Source organism: Telmatherina bonti (assembly GCF_933228915.1).
Source record: "Telmatherina bonti genome assembly, chromosome: 8".
Taxonomy (NCBI): Eukaryota; Metazoa; Chordata; class Actinopteri; order Atheriniformes; family Telmatherinidae; genus Telmatherina; species Telmatherina bonti.
The window spans coordinates 15496183-15512176 of NC_136626.1; the positions used below are offsets into that span (position 1 = coordinate 15496183).

The 15994-nt window shown below is 39.9% G+C and overlaps 1 protein-coding gene across 1 annotated transcript; it reads left to right on the top strand.

Annotated features, from left to right (window-relative positions):
- Window positions 1-14463: 14463 nt before the first annotated feature.
- On the top strand, window positions 14464-15162 carry tmem125a (transmembrane protein 125a; the record flags this gene model as incomplete). Its single annotated transcript, XM_079245467.1, has 1 exon — window positions 14464-15162. The coding sequence occupies one exon, from the start codon at window positions 14464-14466 to the stop codon at window positions 15160-15162; it is 699 nt and encodes a 232-aa protein (XP_079101593.1).
- Between the last annotated feature and the right edge of the window lie 832 nt (window positions 15163-15994).

Consider the following 15994-nt stretch of genomic DNA (forward strand, 5'->3'; position numbering starts at 1 on the left):
GGATAGAAACTAAGAAAAAAAAGAGACATAAGTAGATGTCAAATTTACACAGGATTTCAAAGAATACTTTTGTTTCATGTTTTATACGAGATTGTTTCTAGAGAATGAATATTTAATAAGTGGACACAAAGATTTTGTACAGATGTCTCAGATGGAATCTCCAGACATCTCTGGGTAAAACTTCTGTTTGTTCATGATTTTACTTTTTCATCTCTGACTATTTTCATGTTCCCTGTGGCCACGCCTGAGGTCAGCCACCATTTTTATACTGCTTCTCCGTCTTGCAAACCACTCTCGTCGTTTTTCTTTTTTATCAATGTTAAGATAAACCAAATTGCTTTTGACAGTAAGTCTACTTCAGAAGTCTCAAAGTTCAACATGAATCTGTGCAACTGTGATTATAATAGTCTTGTGGTGATTTTCCAGGATTAAATATGTGATCATGTAGTTTCCATTGTGAAATATGATTGTTTTCTTATGGCAGCTGATGTCACAGACCTCTCGTGTGCATGAATCACTGAAAAAGAAAAACCCTTGTAAGGTAGTTTCTTTTACTTCTTTCATTCTTATGAATAAGTTCTTTTTGCATCTCAACTATTCTTTTGCATGGTCTCTACTTATAGTGTCAGTGAACTGTCAGTTTTACCCTTAAGAAAATAGTGAAGAATGAAAGAAAAAAAAAAAAAGTCTTTAAAAAGGACATTTTCTGTAAGTAACCAAAGGGAACATACAAGTCTGAGCCTTGTGCTGTAGCAAATAAATCATATATAGTGTCACTAGTGAATAAATCTCTCTTACATTGAACCTTCTTCGCTCAAAGGGAGAAGGTTGTGAATTTTAATGACCAAGTTCCTTTCATTCATGTTGAAATAAATAGATTGTGTGTGTGTGTGTGTGTGTGTGTGTGTGTGTGTGTGTGTGTGTGTGTGTGTGTGTGGCCTTTCAATGAAAATATGACCTATTTGCTATTTGATTTTACTGTGAGGAAAATGTGCAGTTGTGAGAATGCATCAGTAAGAAAACATAAGATTAAATGAATTACTACACCATCAGCTTGATGTAAACCTTAAACATCCTTAACAATATCTTTAAAATGCTGGATTTACTAACTGTAAATGGACTGCAGATACACTTCAAGCCACATTCACCAACTCACAAAGTTGTTCAAGCATTATTCTCTCATTCACTCAGATATGAAGGCTTCAAAGCCATTGTTGCAGTGTCTTGTCCCAAGATGCTGGGACATTAAAAACAAAGAAAATCTTGACACTATAATGGGAAACTAACTTCAGCAAGTGGTTTGCTCCTAAATTACCTGAATATTCATGTTTAAACTTAAACTCACACTTTGAGTTTGGTAACCACAAGCAGCAACAGAGAAACACATTTCACATTTCAGCTCAGACATAATTGAACATGTTTACAGCAGCTCTAAATAGAGGATGTCATTCATGAAACAGATCCAACTGCTTGTCAGATTTTGTACAATGACCCATTAATTTGAATCAGGTGCGTTTGTGTGTTGCAGCAGGGAAACATCATAAACCCGCAGGACGGTGGCTCTTAAGGACTGAAGTTTATTAACCCCATAACAAATACACAAAAATGACAGCACTTAATTACATATTTGTGCACTGCCTCTCTCAGTTTTATTATTATTTTGTTTTTAAATCCAACTAAAAGTCTACCGCAGCTCCATTCATAAAACATGATTATAACATTAGCCCCATTGTGGCACATCACTTGGCTGCAGAAGTGCTAAATGCATTCAAGGTAGTCTCAGCTCAAACAGAATTAATCAATAACTGCCTTTGTGTCAGAGATGTCATGATCAATGTGTTATATCACAAGGCTATTTATCAGCACAGACGATTCACTGTGAAGGCTTTTTTTTTCCCCAGAAAATTTGAAATGCAGAGGAGCATATTGCTGCACAAACTGGTGCTTGGATGTGTGCGATCTACAAATAAGACAAGAGCTTTGTGCATCCGGCTGTACACTTGTACACATTCACACATGTTCTCTCTTACATTCACAATAATGCATCCATCCAACACAAGTACACTAATCAGCTCCTGTAGCTTTGGTCTATAAATAACACTTTTCTGTCTGCACATGCCATTCTGTGGTAGCACAACAATAAGTAAGAGACTAACTGCGAATGAGGTTCTTGATCTAATTTTGGATCGTGGCCCTGACGAGGATGAAAATATCGAACCTGGGGAAGAAGTACTGCTGAAAGAAGGAAACCTGCTGAAATGCTGAATATGATCCAGACTAATACTCAGCTGATGAAGAGGCACAACTCAATCCATATTCTAAGGGATGTCTGCAACCACAGATAAAGATGATGCACGCATTCTGCACAATAATGCTCGTTTTCCTCCACCTGAATCTAAATATGTTTAACTTGTCACAGTGAGATGTGAAGTATTTTGTCATATTTGAAAAATAAAATACAAAGCACTTGGATAAAACAATACCAGTTTTAAGACAAGCAGTCTTTTTGGTTTTTCGGGACAATGATGCAAAAAAAAAAAATATTAAAAAAAAAAAAAATAAAAAAAAAAAGGACTCTCAAGGTTGTTAAACGTGTTTAAAAAAAACCCACAACCATCAATTGTTATCCACAAACCTGGTCATTCTCCTAAATAAAGCACAAAACAAAGCTGCTCAGGACCACTGGATATTTATGTAAAACATAAGTTCTGGCAGGGAGGAGCTGCAGGTCTAATGATGGTTTTATAATATGATAAAATGAAGCTTTCTGACTTTCTCTGAATCGCATCATTATGCTCTAGAGTTACTGGAAAAACACAAAGGTCACCATGACCATGGCTGATCTGTTAATTACAGCTGTTATTGATCAGTCTGTGGATGATTCAAGAATTTATGTGCTCCACGGACTGGGTGGGTTGAACCACTTCTCTGTAAAACTATCACCCCCTCAGCCCGCGAGCTCAGATCCCAGTCTCAGCTGTTCCATTTACTGGTCTACCTACTAACACTGACTCGGTAGTGCGAGATGACAGCTCGCCGCCTCTCCGTTTCAGTCCCCTCCCCTCCAGGTCCCCCGCCGTCGCGCGCGGCCACACCTGCATTAAACGGGGGAAGTCCGCCCGTCGAAGAGGCGCAGAGGCGGTGGAGCCGTGCGGAGAGCGCGGAGGCAAGAAGCTGAACACCTACAGCATCCAAATGCAGTAGTCCAAACCTCGTGAGTCAAAGGGAGTAAAGATATGCGCCGACAGGCTTCTGGGAGACTTTGTGGCCATGTTCACATGCTGGAGGATTAAAAATAACCGGAGCATCACGGTGCCGAGCGAAGCGTCCAGACTGGGCAGCTGAGCGCGCAGGTAAGACGCATTTCATAATCCAGAAAGAATAGAGCTGACCCATTGGAACTTTTTATTTCTTATTATTGCTTATAATTCAGATAAATATGCCTTTCCATTTAGGCCTTTGCAAATTTCTAACTTCGTTGTAAGTTTTCAAGTAGCTTCCTAAATGGTCAATATCCCTTTTTATATTCTTAAACGATGATAAAAAGGTGAACATTCTTGGACCTGAAGATCAATAACCTCCTGAGTTTATGAACTAAATGGAACCTTATGTGTCAGTTAGCTATACATGTGTTTATTAACTTTAATCAGGCTATTTTTTTCATTTTATTACAGTTTTGAAATGTATTTGTAGAATCTGATTTACTTGAAAAAAAAAAAAGGACCTCGTTACACTTCTTGAATCTTCAAAATTTCCCAAAATACTGAAATAAGCTATTTTTCTTTTTTATGTTAACACCAGCCACATTATTAAACATTAAATAATTCTTAGAGAAAAACATGACATTTTTAAAAAAAAAAAATCCAGTATTACCTTGAACGCTCATTTCTGAGATATAACCCGGGAGCATAAGGAAACATTGTCATAGATCATGTAGGTTCAGGTCTGTCATTAACACAAATGAAAATAGATTTACCTGGAGTTTTCCAGAGAAAAGGATTGTGTTAACAGATAGGGATCTGGGAATGTTGCCACTTTGCCCACAGTAGCATGCAGTGTCTGTATGTTTTGGATTTTCCATTAAAACACTATTTTGTTTTCATTAAAAACAAGGAAGTAAAACGTGTGTCACACCCTAACCTTTGTACCGACAGGGGAAGGATTGTATTTACCCGTGAAATAGCTGTAGATCATCAATTCACAGGGACAGTGTCATATCAGTGTTGCTGCATTGTGGAAAATCTATAAAACACACATAAAGGAAGTGTTGCTGAAGCTGTTTTCAATATTGTGATTGAACCAGATCAATACACTGTCCAGGCATGACCTCATATAGATCATCCATAATGTAGACGACACATTAATCAGGAAATTTGATGTAGGGCACACATTGTCGCGTTCATTACACCACAAACAATTTCAGGATCTTTTTAGATTAAATCTAACCCTTAAAAACAAGTCAGGCTGAAAACAACATGTGATAGACCTCGTTAAGAAAGAGCCTGAAGTCAACACAGTGCACAGGATGCAAGAAGAAGAGAAAAACAATGTCGGTAATTGAGTCAGCTGTGCAGTTATGAGACCTGTGAAAAAGGAGTGTGTGTGTTTGTGAGATGGTCACCACACACAGTAAGATCAGCTCAGAAATAAAGTGCACACAGTCTGCCATGTAGGGTCAGCATCTCATCAGCAGCAGCTGTATGGATTACATTCACTTGGGTTTCTGAGCATATTTCATATCCACCTGATAGCACAATCAGTTCCATTCAACAGAATGGGAGTGACTGAAATGTTACAAGTTTATGTTTATAAAAGGTGATAATCTCCTTTAAACTCATCCCCAAATTCTAATCTCAGCTCTAAAATAGCTAAGCACAACGACTTTTATTTGTTTAATTTTCTGTCACCAATTTCCCAGAAACGCTTTAGCATAAACCGGCCGATGTCGAGCCTCATGATTCATATATAAAAATGAGGGCTTACCTTTTCATCCTCCTTTTGACAACACAGCAAAAAAATGCCAAACTAAACTAAAAAAAAAACAAAAAAACATTTGTTTACAGTATGCATCTTAATCAGCAGTGGGGACTCTTGTCCCTCAGCCTGAAAGTTTCTGATGTCTCCCTTTTCCAACACACCAGATTCAATTGAACAAATCACTGTGCTCATCTTGACTATAGCTGTTGGATCCATTTGATTCAAATCAGGTGTGCTGGACCAGGGATACAAGGAAAACCTGCAGGATTCCAACAATGGAGGACCAGGATTCTCCACCATTCATGTAAATCATTTGGTTAAAGCTTGGCAAACATCATGGCATGTCTTAAAGCACAGGTGTCAAACTCCAGTCCTCGAGGGCCGGTATCCTGCAGGTTTTTGTTGTCTCCAAGCTTCAACACACCTGATCAAAATTCACCAATAAGTTGACAAGAAGCTGCTGGATCCATTTGATTTGAATCAGCTGTGTTTGTGGAGAGAAACAACAAAAACCTGCAGTCCCTCGAGGACTGGAGTTTGACACCCCTGTCTTAAAGGAAGGGTATTAGAACCTGCAACAGAAGGTTCAGCCAAGCTACATTTTAAAAATACACCATTCAAAAATCCAAACCACTTTCTTCAGACTCCCCCCCCCCTGAAGCCATGCCTCCAAAACACAGAAACATACAATGTTCCCGAGGGTAATGTAGTCTGCTAGCTAATGTGGCTAGCAGTCTGCTAGCCACATTAGCTAGCAGACTACATTGCTAGCTATATTAGCTATATATTCTGCTAGCTATATTAGCTAGCAGACTATATTGCCTCAAGCACGAAAAGGGGCACGAGCAGAGGGGTTGAGCGTGGCATAGACAAATGGCTTTTGACTCTGGTAGAAGTATCACCATTTAATTGTTTAGAACAGGTTAGTTAAAATGATTGGATAGTATATTCAGCCCTGTCCATTTCACAGGTGACTACATTTTTTATTTTGTTTTAGAGCATTTAAGATATTGGTTGCAATCAGGGTGTGAAGGGGATTCTATGCAATATAGTAAAAAAAAAATGGTACTGGAAAACATCTCCAACCTTTAAATGAGATTTTCCACAATGTCGTTACCTGCCACAGCTCTATTTTCTAGTTTACTGGTATGATGAGTACATCCTCATCTACAAATGAACCAAACGTGATGTAGGTACAAAACCTCAGCTGAGATTCAACGCTTTGAAATCTAAACTGGACGTGACAAAAGTAGCCTACAACTCACAGTCCAGGTCAGCTTGCATAAACATTTTATGATTCATCTTGTTGTCACTGGGCTGATTTTTGTTTTTAATCTCAAAACACAAATGTCAACATCATGGCAACATGAGAAGAAAAGTTAGTGGTTCAGCAAAGTTGCATTCTCTAATATCATGTTCTTCAGGCAGTCACAAGACAGTCACCTTGGTCAACAAGTAAAACAGACGGCCAGATTCTGAGCCAGCCATCTCATTCATTACAGTCTTTATTGCTTGACCGCCAATATTAAACTGGAATTTGCTGAATATCACCTCTACATCCGCAAGAGGAAGGGAGCAGGGTTTGAGAAAACGACAGGAAAAAAAGAAGAGACAGCCTCTTTCCCATCGTCAGCAGGAGTGAAGCAGAGGGGGACCAGCATGTTAATTGGTGATTTGATTAGTGTTTTAATATTGCAGCTGTGCACAACACAGGAAAGCAACTGACTGGGCAGAGATTTCCCTTTTTTTTTTTTTTTTTAATCAACAATCACCCTATCGCTTCAGGGCTTAAGGGGGTTCTTACTTAAATTAGACTTTGTGTACATCATAGGGTTTCTTTTTATCAACTTTAAGAAAGAAATAGTTTGACATTAACACAAATATTCAAGTTATTTTGTTTTGATCAGCATCTAAGAGCCTCTGCTGCTTTGTGTTGTATACAGAGTGTTGAATAGGACCCGCAGCCGGTTTACTGCTGAACTATTGGGCTGGTTTTGTCAACAGCAGGCTCCTCTTCCAAATAAGGCTGTGTTGAAAAAAATCCGAAATTGTAGATAAGATCATTTTTTTGCAACTTCATAAATTGTGTCTGGACTATCTTGTTTTTTTTTTTGTTAAAATCTGTTTGTGTCTGGTATTAGAGGCATATAAATTTGTGTTGTTTTAATGTTGACACTGCAGCATGAGAACAGGTGGATGTATGCGCTTGCATACATTATGCCACAAGGGCATCTGAGTCACACAGCCTCTTACCTGGATTCATATGAGCATCTGTGGCAACGGCGAGTAATCTCGCCCACTTCAGGCATCCTTCTCTCACCACAAAACCAAGACACCAGTAGACAGCCGAGATAAGGAGTAGTCACATAAAGGAGCGCTGGTGGTGAGACTGAGACGTATACAAGCAAAGTAGAGGGAAGGTGCCTAAAGCAGGAGGAGAGATAAGCAGGGAAAACAGATGGAGATGAGTATTTGTGTGTGGATAAGGTGTCAGCTGGAAAGGTCTTGGCTGTTTGTGCCAGTTTGGGTGATGTTGCACCATAAGGTGAGAAATAAACTTTCTCTAGAATTTCACTGGCTGACATGGAAAAATCAAAGCCGAGTTAAGTCTTCTCTTGTTTGTTTTTTCATTATTTTAATGACGTTTTAGACCAGGAGCCTACAGCTACACTAGCAACTATATGAGGCTGTTAAATGTGAGAAGAATATACTAAAATGCTGATGTTAAAAAGATGCAGTGTTTATCTGATTAACCTCAGCTAATTAACAACAAAGTGCAGCTTGGGTTTGTGAGAGCATCATTAACATGCGGGCATTTGTTGACAAACAAACTAAGCATTGAACTTGAGGATGTTTCGTGAAAATTTATTGGCACACTAAGCATGTAATATTTTATCATGTGGGGTTCATAAATGATTGAACCAAAGAGTATTCGATCGCAGGAATACTCTAGTATTTGGTATTTGGTATTTGTGTGTGTGTGTGTGTGTGTGTGTGTGTGTGTGTGTGTGTGTGTGTTAGGATAATCACCATCATTACCTGCTTTTTTCCCCCATTTGTTATTTTTACAGTCTTTTACCTGAGAAAACATATATGTGTGTGTGTGTGTGTGTGTAAGCTGCCAGCTACCAGATAGAAAAAGCAGATAATCATGGTGATCATCCACTTTTCATCACTGTGTCTCTGCTCAAAATCTGTCCACTGAGAAAGTCAGAGAGTTAGTAAACTGTCTCCACCGGTGGCTTTTGTCCAAATTAATGCATGGTTTGTTACTCCATCATGGACATGTGCACGCACTTCCCAAAGGACCACTCTGGAAGATTGTTATCTTGACCCTTCATCCACCAAGCTGAGAGGCCATGGCTTGGTGGTGGAGTAATCATCTTTTAATCAGAAGACTGGCGGCTCCATCTCCATTCACACCATGGGTCACATAATCCTTGAGCAAGATACTGAAACCCCATGTCAATCCCAATACCCTGCCATTGCTCAACAGACAAAAGCTGGGATTGGGCAAGCTCCAATAGTTGTAGAAATAATTTAATCTGAAAGCTGTAGTCCACCTTGCAATAGTGCCTTCTTTAGAGCTGAACCAGCTGCAATCATAACAAAATAACTAGTTTGCGGAAAAAAAAGGCTTTCTGTGGTTTCCCTCTCTTCATTATGTGTAGTAGATTGTTTTGGTTAAGGTTAGTAAAAGTTTCTCAAAGTGAAAGGAATTTGGTATTTAAACGAAGATAAATATTCTTGTTGGGGAAGTGATGGCAAGGGAAGAAGTAGATTATTTGCAAAGCTGACAAACATGTAAAACCTTTTCTCTCTCTTTGTCTTAGGTTTTCCCATGTGATCCATGACAGTGAGTACAGTGATACTGACTCAACCATTGTCTCCTCTCTGTTTCCGGACAAAGTGACGCTTCCAGAGCGCCTTGGCTGCTCATTGTGTCTGGAAAAGAAAGGAAAGAGCCAGCTTGTCTGCATAAAGACCCATTCAGCATCATTCCCCTTGACCTGCCAGAAAAGCTACGCCAGTGGTAAAATCTCAGCATCATCTTTAGCCTCCCCCCAGCATTTCCCTTACCCATATCCCCAGCTCGCAGCCCCTTCCTCTTTTCCCGCCTCAACTTCAGCCTCAGCCCCATTTGAAGACCCACATGACAGCTCAGAAACATCCCTTACCCTCCCACTCCAAAAGAGCCTCCTTTCCTCTCCCTCCAGCCCCTGTGGCGCTTGGCACCAGCGCCCATCACATAGACAGATGGAGCCAACCCTGACCCCTCTCCTCGCCTGTGGGGACGCCAAAAGAATCAACGCCTGACTTGGGGGAGAGGGGGTGAGTGCGAGCGTGAAGGGAAAGACAGGAAGGGGAGAAGCATTGCTTTGTCGCCCCAGCAACACATTTCACAAACTCCCATGTTCTCCCCTTCAGCTGTACCAAAACGCACCCAGCAGGAAATTCTGCAGCAAGAGCAAAAGGACATCATGCGTTACCCTTGACACGTTTTTGTGTTTATTATTTTACAGAGCTTTTTTTTTTTTTTTTTTCCCCACAAAGGAACAAAGTACAAAATACAGGAATTATCATTTAAAGGAACAGATGCTGAAGTAAAAAGCCCGTTACTCAGTTTAAAGTCTTGAGATGAAGTTTCTCCAAACACCAAAGAAGTTTCACTCTGAATGCACGTTTCAGAATTGCTTTTGCATGAGATCTAGCCAAAAAGCAAGACACCCCTAGAGTGGGAATTTTTTTTTTTTTTTAATTTATTGTGCTCCACACACCTGAGAAAAGCAGAAAAAATAAGTTCCACGACAGCAAAAAGGAAATACCTGCGAGACTCCAGCCAAAGCTACCTCAGGTGTGCCTTTATCTTCTATGAACTGCAAAGTCCAGCATTAAACCTCTTCTATCAGTTCAAACCTTCACTTTGCGCTGGGAAGTTTGCAGTTTCTTTTTCCCAACTGAATGAGTTTTTTTTTCTTTCTTCTTTTTAAACAAGAAGCAGTGTTGGAGTTTTGTCTGCTTTCTTCCTTGGATTTTACCTCCTCTGCTGATTAGCAATCTGATAAGCACATAATGCCAATTTTGAAATAGCCACACATCAACAATAAAATGAAGCACTAATGGCTGGTGAAATGAATTCAGCTGGCCAACATAACAGAGGGGGGAATACCAGCGTCCCAACGCTACCCAGGTAATTGGAGTGCCGTATACAGTCTTTTACTCTGAAGCGCAGCTCCTCTGGTGACCTTGCAGGCTGAAAACTTAGAAGAGGCAGACACAGCTAAAGAGGGACAGAAAGATACTCTGTGTTTAAGGTTTACAATTACAGCGTCTTAGGGATTTTTCAACATCACCCTCGGTGCATTAGCATAACACACAACGTTTGGACTGTCAACCGGCTTTTAGTCATTCTAGGTGTTACTGCAGGGCTGAACATCTGCAACACACTTTTCATTCCTGTCACCTAAAACACAGGTGTTTTTTTTTTATAAAATTTCAATTGTAGTACTGATCTCTCCTGCAACTTTCTTTTGCTTCTGTGGGAATCTTTAAATATGCTGGTCTGATCATTAATCTTTAATGTGTGAGTAATTGCCAAATCTATCTGTGACAACAGGATTGTCAGTCCAAGTTACTTTTATAGTCAGATACAATAATAAATCTGAAGATACATCCTTTAACCACATGGTATAAAAGTTTCACCCCAGCTTGAAAAGCATAACTCTGGCTTCAGACATTCAATCTGCACAATGAGACTTTTACGTTGTCTAGCAGCTGATGGTGATCACATAAGGATACATCACCACTGAAGTAAAGGATATTGTACCACTGTAATGTCCACCATGAGGTCAAAAATACATAAACAGAAATATACTGTCACTGCTTTGACTTTTGATTGCTTTTTTAAAAAATATTTTTCTTGTCTAATCATAATTAGATTTATTACTTTGTGTAATATGAAAAAATATTACCTTTATGATACATTGATTATTTTTAAGATGACCGAATGGCTTATAGGCATTAATTGGTTTGAAAAGAAATTAATGTGGACTTAAAATGTGTATCACTTCATTTTTAAGTCTTAATTTCTAACTTTTAAGCCAAACCTTACCATTGAGTTCTGATTCTCAAATGATAAAAAAATCAGGTATTGAAAATGAAGAGGATAACAATGACAACAAGTATATATTGCGTATCCACATAAGCCTTAGCAGAGACACAGCATGGGATGATAAACGTAGTAAAGCTAATGCCTGTAGTCATGGTTAAATGTGGTAAAAACATTATTTTTAAATTTTTTGCTGAAGCTACCCTTAGCTATTGATTTCTGATGGTGGGATGGCCTAATAGTATCTCGGTTGAAACCATGTCAGACAGTATCTGCATCAGTGATCACAGCACAGGAATAACAGATCTGTTTTTAGCTTTCTTCATCATTATTATCTTTGGGTCCTTGGAAAAATCAAATCATATGTTGTGTAAATTCTTTGTGCTTCTTTACTAGTTTTCTGTTTCCTAAAATGAGGCCAGTGGAGGGTGAATCAGCAAACCAGTAATTTCCTATCGATATTTATGAGGCCAATACAACACGGCTGATGTGGCCGACATCATTCTGCAGTTTTGTCTCTGTGTAGAAAGGTCTGTGAGGGTCACAGTGCAACAAACACAACACAAAGTAAGATACATTTGTGTCATTAAGGGTTTGACTTTATCTTCTAATCTATGTTGCGCGCCATTGCCTCCAGTTTGGTCATCCAGTGGTTTGTCTGCTCTACATTTTTTTTTGGAGATGTTCAGTAAAACAATACATATTATGAGACGATACCGCATTAGTCAAGATCATTTACAAACCTGAGTCGGGTTAAGCTTTGGATGACGCTGCAGTCTTAACGCCTTTCATGTCTCAACCTCTTAGACACCAAAAAGTGATGCACGTGCACACACATACATGCCTCAATTACTGCGCTATTTCTGTGCTCATACCTGTCAGTGATACAGTGCTGAAACCAGCTGGGATTAATTAGTGACTCACAAACACACACACACACACACACCAATTACACATCTCTGTCTTTCTGTGAGAAACATACATAGGCACATAATGAGTGACAAAACGCGCATGCTGTGCTCATAGCGTCATTTTTTACTTGTTATTTACAGCTGTTTGCTGTTGTAAACACACACATACGCACACAAATCCTTACTATTCCGATCATTCACCAAACACAGGATGTAAAAAGCTTTTCAGGACAGCTTGTTACCAATAAACACCCTCCTCCCTGGCTGTAATTACCTCACTCTTCGTTTCACACCTTGTGCATGCGCCCTGTATCGCCCCATGTCAGGCTGCTACCGCTCTGCCTCAGTGCAAGGCCACACCTGTCCACGCTAATAAGAAATGTGGGCTGCATTTAGTTTTTTTTTTAAACAGCCACAGAAACATCTGACAGAATCTGCATATGTTAATGTATTTGAGACGGCTTCCAAAGATGCAATAAGTAGGAAAAAAAAATCTCTGTCTCAAAGCGGGATGTGAGATCATGTTGTGTTTGCTCAGAGTATTATAGTTTCTATTTACCAGTGTGGCATTTGTGTTCGCAAAATCCACGACCACTGAGGACAAGCTGTAACTCCTGTCAGCTTGTGTTTGGGTGCTCGGGCTCGCCTGGTGCTGTACACTGCTGACTTTGATAAAAAAGAAAAGAAAGCAGCTGACAGGCTTTTAAAGACAAGCGGTTGACTACCGTAACCTTGAGGATGTTTGTGTGTGTTTGTGTACATGCCATATACGTTTACATGCTTGTGTTAAGGGGTCACCTACTATATTGTGGATGGTGAATATGCTGAAGTAAGAAAGAGACCAGAGAAGAGACGAAAAGGGATAGAACATATGTTACACGCAGTGAGACTATACCCATTGTGTTGTAAAACACAAGACAGTACTACAGTATAATATTGATCATCTACAAAAATAAAGATTAAGTGAAATCGAGATGCAAGGATTTGTACAGGGAGCTTGTCTGTGGTTGGAAGGATTAAAAATAATAATAAATAAATAAATTTGTTTGCTCTTAGATGGGAATTGTTTATTCTATCGACAGCTGACACCTCCTCCTAACAAGCCACCACTGTAGCGGCAACTCATTAGCATAGTGATAATGAGAAATAGAAAAGGTTGCAAATGTCAGCACAAGTTCTTTTTTTCTTTTTTTTTTTAATGCGGTCCCAACAGTAAATTTGAGTGTTCATAGGAACTGTGTGTGTGTGTGTGTGTGTGTGTGTGTGTGTGTAGACATTGTTTTTATCTATTATCTATTATGTTCTGCCAGGTTACACAAAGTTAGGATTTTAAAAAAGTGACACTATTTAAGTGACTTTTTTTTATTTTCTGTAGAATATTTTATGACATTTAACATTTAAAACATTTAACATTTAAAATGTGATCACTAAAAACCCTGGCTTGTGAACAACCAGAAGTAAGGACAAATAGGAATTTTAGCTGTTGTGGTGTTGAGAAACTTAGTCATGCAGCAATTTGTGAAACTACCACAAAATGTGATCTACAGCCCTGCAAAACTTGGTGAAATGATCATGTTTTAACAGAAAAAGTTGGTATTAGGTATCTGAAGGCTGTTGGACTCATGACATCTGTCATGCTTTGTTTCTTTTTTGAGCAAATTAAATGTCTTTTGCCTTAATATAAACAAAAAAGGTATCTTAACCAAATCTTTACACTTAGATGCTAGCAGTCACTTTTGTAAAGGTTTGGAAAATATGAAGCCTTGTCTTAAAATGTTCTTCTATCTGACCAAGCATGACTTTTGCGACACTCTTTGAAATTGTGTGCTGCTTATCATAATAAATGTTTTAACTTACTATAAAGTCAGTTGCATTTTATGCTATTTGCATGAAATCAGTCTGGAAGTTAGTCTTTAACGCTATCAGAATGTGCAAAAAACACAGATTAAACCTTCACAGTTTATTCTGAAAGCTTTAAATATTTAAAACCTAAAGGTCTCTCTGTGCTTGTGTAAACTAAAGCCAGTCCTGGTCTCTCTGTTGGGCTTGGGGGTGTACCAGTAAGTCATTATAGTCTAGCCACGGTCATTGCAGATCTGCTGGAAGAGAAGGCACCCATGAGGAAAATACCTACTCTACTGAATATATGTCTGTCTTTTCTTCCAGGTGACTGTTGCCTTACTGAAGACCTAAACTGGAAACTCTGCCACCTCTTGGATTCTTAGCTTTGAATACTGATGCAGGGAGGGCCATTTGTATCCAGTGAGTGTGAGCTATAAAAGATTTTCATTCCTACAGAAGCAACAGACCAGAACTAACTTTGTGGAACCTTTTATACACAGTTCAGATAAACCCACAAAACACAAAGCTCAATCAAGCCCGTCAGGACATCTGGGACTGAAGTTATTCTTGCTGTCTCTGTGTTGGCATCGTTTTCTTATTCAGCAAGCTGGGAGAGGCATCAGCATGCCAGAGCTGAATAACTTCCCACCACTGAATGCAGCCGGAGGCCCTGATGTGGGCCTCAATGGTCCGGCAGACCCAGCTCAGATCCAGCACAGCATCCTGGAGGAGCAGGTGGAGCTGTGGTGGTTCAGAGATCCAGGGAAGTCTTTACTCTGCTATTGTGTTGCTGTGCTTTTAATCCTGGGCTGTGGACTGGGCGGCGTGGGCCTTCTCTCCACCACCACCAGCGTGTCAAGCGAATGGCGACTGGGCGCAGGCACCGCCTTGTGTCTACTAGCCTTGGGGGTCCTGCTCAAACAGCTGCTCAGCTCAGCTGTGCAGGACATGAACTGCATTCGAAGCCGACAGCGGATTGACATGCTGAAGAGTGGCGGTTTGTCCGACCTTGTAGTGGTTTTGATTACGGGACTGTCGCTGTTGATTTGTGGAGGGGTTCTTCTCCGGCTGGCCCTGGCTAACCACATGCCAAAGCCGGGCCAAGCCCTTAATGACATGTACATCTCTGGAGTGGTTTTGCTAGCCGGAGGGGGAGCAGCAGTTGTGGGTGTTGGAATATATTCCATTGTGGTCATCCTGCTTGAGAGGACAAGGCACGGACAAAGGCTTGTCGACCGGGTTTTGAATATATTCACTGTGTCGGGACACATGAACCGACAGGCTCGCAGAGAGACCACCTCCAGCTTGGCCAACCTTATATGAGATGCAACCACACTTGAGCTGTGTGCTTTGGCCCCCGGCGCAGCTTAATTAGAGCAGGCTTCATGCCCAAATATTTCAAGAAAACTGATTAAAGCGAGATTCATACCTGACATGCCTCACCAGATGGTCTAACTGTGGATGAAACAAAACGAGTCGAATTTGGAACATTTGCTTGCTGGTTGTGTTAGCTGTAGGCCATTAAGTATCGGTAATGGAAAAAGAAAAAATTAAAGGTAACAACAAAAAGTTGATCAGGATGACAAATAAAGTGCTTAGATTCCAATTTCTCCTCCATTCAGCCAGTTATTAATTAATGGTCAGTAAATCATCAGATATGGTGGCAAAATTTGTATCTTTATAAGGACCCTGGCCATCCATCCAGGGCGTATCGAATAAAAGGCACAAATGAGACTTTTTAAAAAGTGGTTATTAAGTTATTAAGTTATTCTAGGAAATTCAGAGATGACAAGCACAGTTTTGATCTCAGAAACGATTCAACACTGTATTACAACAAAATGTAACAGTGATGGAAGCTGAGCCTGTGCACGAACAATGCATGGCTGTCATGGATTAAACCTAATTTCAAAAGAACCTGCAACAGATTTATCTTGTCTTAAAGATGACATGAGGTTGTTAGAGGGCTCGTTTAATTTTGGAGGCCGCACATTTAAGATAATCTATGTGTAACATCCATAATCTGTCCTGTCAAAGAGACCTTGTACAACATCTGACTTCTACTGGCTCAACGACTCCAAGCTGCTAAAGATAAGAGCAGCAGCTGAAATACAAATGGCGAAAATGCAGAATGCGTTATAGGTGAGACTGTATAAAC